This window comes from Gossypium hirsutum, chromosome A07 (genome assembly GCF_007990345.1).
Source record: "Gossypium hirsutum isolate 1008001.06 chromosome A07, Gossypium_hirsutum_v2.1, whole genome shotgun sequence".
Lineage (NCBI taxonomy): Eukaryota > Viridiplantae > Streptophyta > Magnoliopsida > Malvales > Malvaceae > Gossypium > Gossypium hirsutum.
The window spans coordinates 72284139-72289368 of record NC_053430.1 but is presented as its reverse complement, the minus strand read 5'-3'; the positions used below and the strand labels follow the sequence as shown (position 1 = coordinate 72289368).

The 5230-nt window shown below is 33.7% G+C and overlaps 1 protein-coding gene across 1 annotated transcript; it reads right to left on the bottom strand.

Annotated features, from left to right (window-relative positions):
* Positions 1 to 588: 588 nt before the first annotated feature.
* On the bottom strand, positions 589 to 4565 carry LOC107920444 (TBC1 domain family member 2B). The gene is made up of 7 exons (XM_016850201.2): positions 3411 to 4565; positions 2670 to 2786; positions 2110 to 2288; positions 1909 to 2002; positions 1717 to 1794; positions 1501 to 1602; positions 589 to 1010 (listed from the first exon to the last, which is right to left on the bottom strand). Exons 1-7 carry the CDS (start codon positions 3897 to 3899, stop codon positions 876 to 878), a joined length of 1194 nt encoding a protein of 397 aa, XP_016705690.2. The 5' UTR covers positions 3900 to 4565; the 3' UTR covers positions 589 to 875.
* Between the last annotated feature and the right edge of the window lie 665 nt (positions 4566 to 5230).

The following is a 5230-nucleotide window of genomic DNA, read 5'->3' as shown; positions in this document are numbered from 1 at the left end:
CTTCTTTGGACCAAGCCCGACCCGACTCGACCCGTATTTGCAAAAAAAAATGGCTTTTTGTTGTTGTTATTTTCTTGCTATTTTTTACTGTTTCGCTTCTATTGTTTTCTCATTATTCTACTATCATTTCACTATTATGTTGATTTTATTATTATTGTTTGAATATTATATAACTTATATTTTATTATTAATTTTGTTACTATTTTAAAAGCATTTGTTTGTTAAGTTACATATATCTTAGTGTTATTTAAGTATATATATATATTTAATTTGTTGGGAAACATTTATTTTAATTTATTTTATATTTTTTATGTATTATATATATATTTTTAAAAATAGTATAAAATTTTTTTAATATGAGCGAAGCGAGCCCAAATTTTAACATTTTTATCTGAGCCGAATTTAGAAAAAATTTTAAACTCATTTTTCGAGCCGAGCTCTTGCAAACACGCATAAGATTTTGATTGGGCCTGGCATACACACCTCTAGTAAGTAGCAACCAATAGAGAAAATAAGATGTTAAAACTGAATAACCCTCAAAATCTTTTTGATAAAGCAACCAATGGCAAATAAAAACACTGGTGCAGAAAACTCAAAGTGCCCTAATTGAAGTAACTTCAGCTGTTTAAAAACTGTATGGAGTGGATTGAAAATTTACATTTAAGACCTAAAACATCCTGGAAAATTTATATATATATACATATATATATATATATATAAAGCAAAGCAAAAACAAAAGGAAAGCAATCTCTTTACCTGGTCGTTGGCAAAGAGAACATAAGGCAATAATTTTCATATTCTTCTACATAAGAGCAAAGAGGTCTGGGATTATATAGGATGTTTGATGTACAATTATGGTCTTTTCACAACAACTGTTACTTCTCGTCTGTTCTTATGGAATTTAGTCTTCTCATTCTCAGATCGAGCTCTTTCATTACTTCTGTTTCTTGCTTTTTCCTTTGCTTCGATATTGTGTTTGTCGTCATGAATCCGATCTTATCAAATGCAACCTGTAGAGATGTAGAAGGTAAGATTAAAATTCATTGTTTGGGAAAGAAGAACAATATGGATTTACATACACTAAGACCGTACCCCTAAAACATCAAGACTAAGAATCCAACCACAAGAAAGAAAATCTGCTATTATCAGTTTGGATTAGGATCCACTTCTTTGCTTTTCAATAAATTCATTATTTCCATTCAAACAAGTGAATGGAGGGCAGCCGACCAATTTGATTTTTCCTATTGCATAGAAGTCTTCATTGCATGAGGTATTTTAGTTCTTTTTTTAAAAGAATAAAACGAATATATTATCAGTTACTATGCCATGTTTAAACTTCATATACCAGTTCCTTCGAAAGCCATGATCGTTTCCTATCCGGTTTATATCAAGAAATAGGTTTTTCATTAATTCATTTCTCCAAACAAAATGAGAAAAGAAGCATGAAATGTTACAGAAGAGAAGAAAAAAAATGGAGGAACAAAAGATGACTTGTCTTACCGTCAATAACTCGTCAGGATCAAAAAGGTGATGGGTAGTTCTCTGTAATATGTTAATAATGTCACCAACCTGATGCGTTAGAAGCAATTCATGTTCTTTCATCTGCAAAAGCAAATCAAAACATAACTTAGTTCCATGGTATTGTCTTGACATCTGAATGTTTTCTAGGGAAAAAACATAGAAGAAAGTTATTGACTTGTTAAATGACATTAGCACCTTAAATATAGCCAAAGCTACATGAAAAAGAACCTTTGCCCCCTCATAGAAAAGGACATCCCATACCCGCAGAGTTGTCTGGACAAATAGCGCAACAAAAAGAAAAAATAAGATAGTCGGAAAGCAACCTCAAGTAAAATTGACACCATCTGATATGACAGAATTGAAACGGTAATGAAAAATTGTTTGAACCTCTGAAGGCAAGCTTTTAGAGAAGAGGCACAGGAACCATTCAGTAGCAACAAGGGAGACATCGAACTCCAATGCTTCCAAATGAGCAGCAATCCTGCATTGTTTTAATCCAAATCTTAATAAGATAAGCCGTAGAGCAAAAACAGATTAACTTAACCAAAAATATGCTGATAAATAAAACAGTTAATCTTCAAAGAATACCTTGGGCACTTTTTAGCAAGCAAATCCTTAAAAACCCTTTGTTCGACATGGCATCCGGATAAGTTAGTTGTATAGCAGTCATTAACTAAAACATTTTCAAGGAGGACAGCAAGCATCCAAAATGCATCTTCCTCTGTTTTCATAACAAGCAATAATAACGCAGCGACATAATTTAAGCCCTGCGCCAAGAACAAGTTTTGTCTTAAATGAGAACAAAATTAGATGAAGAATAAAATATGATTTCTCACAATTCAATATCTACTAACTGTTAAACTTGGAAATAGTAGGGACCAATTGGTTTAGGGACTTGATCAAAGTGATATTTGGAAAGATAGGGTTTACAGATACTCCACATCAAATTTGGTATAAATAATTAATACAAAGGTAATCAAACCAACCTATGGAACAATGAAGTTTGATTAGGGTTTAAGCTTAAGTCACTGTAAATATAGGGAACTGATAAGTACATGGACGGAAGGACAGAAATTAAACGGAATAAGACCATAGAACTTGGAGGCAATAAGACTTTGTAAGACGAGCATACAAATCGATGAACTCACCTGACAGTAGCCCACATCAGAATCACGGAAAGAATACCCCACAAGCACACGCCGAAGAGCTGCATGGCCCTCTGGAGTGTCCAACCATGGGTGACCGGGGAAGGTTCGTGGAAGGTCCTGGAAGAATACATAAGAATATATATTTAGAAAAAAAAAAAACATGGCAGTACTCTCATTTCCATATTTGGGTCACCAGAGGACTGAGAACTTTACACCAAAGAGATTTGAAACCATTGATTTTTGTCTAGGCACATAAACTTATTATTACAATTACATGCAATACTGCTAAAAGAAGGGAAAACTGAAATTGGTAAGGCACTTCCAATAAGGTTTTCAGATTCAATAAACTTACACTGATCGATATACCTTCTAATTGTGCATTTTCAACAACATATGTTTTCAATTCCAACCTATGAAGATTTTTATTACAAAAGAAACCTTGTGATGTAGTGATTTCTCAAACACGATTATCCCTTTTAAATTATGCAATAGAAAAGAATATTTGGGGAATTCAATATCGAAATCCCAACATTAACCTATAAAAACGAAACCATCCGCTCATTTAGGTCGATCATAAGATATTATGCATTTTACAATTCCAAATACATAGTGCAAAGTTAACCAAACCTATAGAAAAAGAAACAAGACAAAAAGCACCTCCTGACAAAGATCCATGTAAAAATAGGGGGAAAAGAAACAAATATCAATGAAGCAAATGCACACCCAACATGCTGGACTTACATGATCAATCTGACGTGTTGCAGGCGTGTCCATACCCTGTACCGCCTTTAACAAATCATTATAATAGCTTTCAGGCACCGTAGACTTCTTCTTGGCGGCACCCGAAAGCGAAAACCAAACCTTAGGCCTAAGCACAGGCGGAATGCCTTTCCTGATAAGCTTCTTCAATGTAATCGCATTAACAAAACCTGACAATTTGAGCGAAGATTTCAACCCAATCCCTTGCGATATCGAAATCTGCGGCTGCAAATACCAATTGGCCCCTTTGCTTGCTTCCAGTGCCCACCAAACACGCCCTTGTTGCCTTACCTTTTCTCTTACCTCATTCAACACATTAACATCATCCACATTGCCTTCTACTGTGAACCCATAAAGGTCTTGGAATTTCACTATTATATTTGCTCTTCTCGCATGGATGCTTGGCCTTAAGATGTGAAATTGCGCTTGCCATTCAAAGGCAATGTCCATTTTGCTTTGGGGACCAAACATTCCCCCCACCTTTTTTTTTCTTTTTTCTCGAGGATAGATTAAGAAAAAAGAAGAAATGGGTTATAAGGGCTGTCTCAGGAACGTGAGAAAACTACGAACTTTGAACCATGAAAAAAGGTTGATTTATTTAGAGCTTGGAATCTTGGAAATTGAAGAAAGACAAATTCTTTCAAATGGGTTTTATATAAAGAAGTTGATAAGAGGAAGAATTACGATCTGGCAGAGATAAATGCTCTCACAAATTTGGATGGCTATCAAAGTTCCTTTTTCATATATTCAAAACAAACAAAATACTTTTGAAAATCGAATTATTTTCAAAAGCGCCAAAGCTTGAAGAAATTAAAAGAAAGAAAAAGGAAAAGCCAAGCCAAGCCAAGCCCAGATAACAATTCTTTTATTGTTTCTCAACGAGAGAGAAAACAAAGCGAAACGAAACAAAATTTTCTATAAGAGGAGTAAAATTCCATTTTTTCAATTCTTTTATTTCAAAGGACATGGATGACTAAAAAAGACAGGAAAGAGGTTATGAAAGAAACCGAATTAATAGGTAGGTAAAAATCAAAGCTAGGCAATCTAAAGAAAATTAGGAGGTTCTGAGGTGGTGGCAGTCATCTTCATCTTCATCTCTTTTCCTCATCAGCAAAAATGAAAAATCCCCACTGTCATTATAATAATAACAGAGGAAAACAATTTTACCCTTAAAAATTGTTTGTATACTCGAATTTTCTGGACGATATTGAAAAAATAATTACCTCACTATTAACATACTATATTCATTATTACTCATGTCTCTACAAAAGAGTTTACTCGTTTAATTCTTAATAAATTAAATGTATTGTTTTTTTGAGTAATTAACTGATATATAAATATTAATTATATTGTTCAGTATCATTTTAACCACTATCATCAATTTCTTTGGGATATACTTTTATTCTAACATAATTTTTTTATTAAATTTAGCATTATTAATGTTATTTTCAAAACAGTTTAGTTTTTTTTCCCGGGTTTCTAAAAATACAATTATTGGAACGTTAGAGAGAGAAACAGACGTTACCCACGGACAGCGTTTGATAGGACAGTGATAATGGGCTAGCTTTGAAACTCAATCTATCTGTTCTGTTTTTTTTTTTCTGGATGACTGAAATGCCCCCGCCGTTATTCGGATAATTGTTGCTTCTCTATATATACTTTTCAGTGACTAATAACCAAATTGGTAGCGTGATTGCACTTCGACGTGGGAATCGGGTGAGTTCGGGATGGAGCTCTTCGTTCTTCTTTTTTAAATAGCATTCCTTTCGTTCGTGAGACTAACTAACAATTACATAAAAGGT

Bases quoted from the DNA above. Each gene is read 5' to 3' on its own strand.
- LOC107920444 (XM_016850201.2), bottom strand. From the start codon at position 3,899: ATGTTTGGTCCCCAAAGCAAAATGGACATTGCCTTTGAATGGCAAGCG. The intron at 2,787-3,410 runs GTAAGTCCAGCA...GTATTCTTCCAG, and splicing joins CAACACGTCAGATTGATCAT to GACCTTCCACGAACCTTCCC. The intron at 1,795-1,908 runs GTTCAAACAATT...CTATTTGTCCAG, and splicing joins CTAAAAGCTTGCCTTCAGAG to ACAACTCTGCGGGTATGGGA.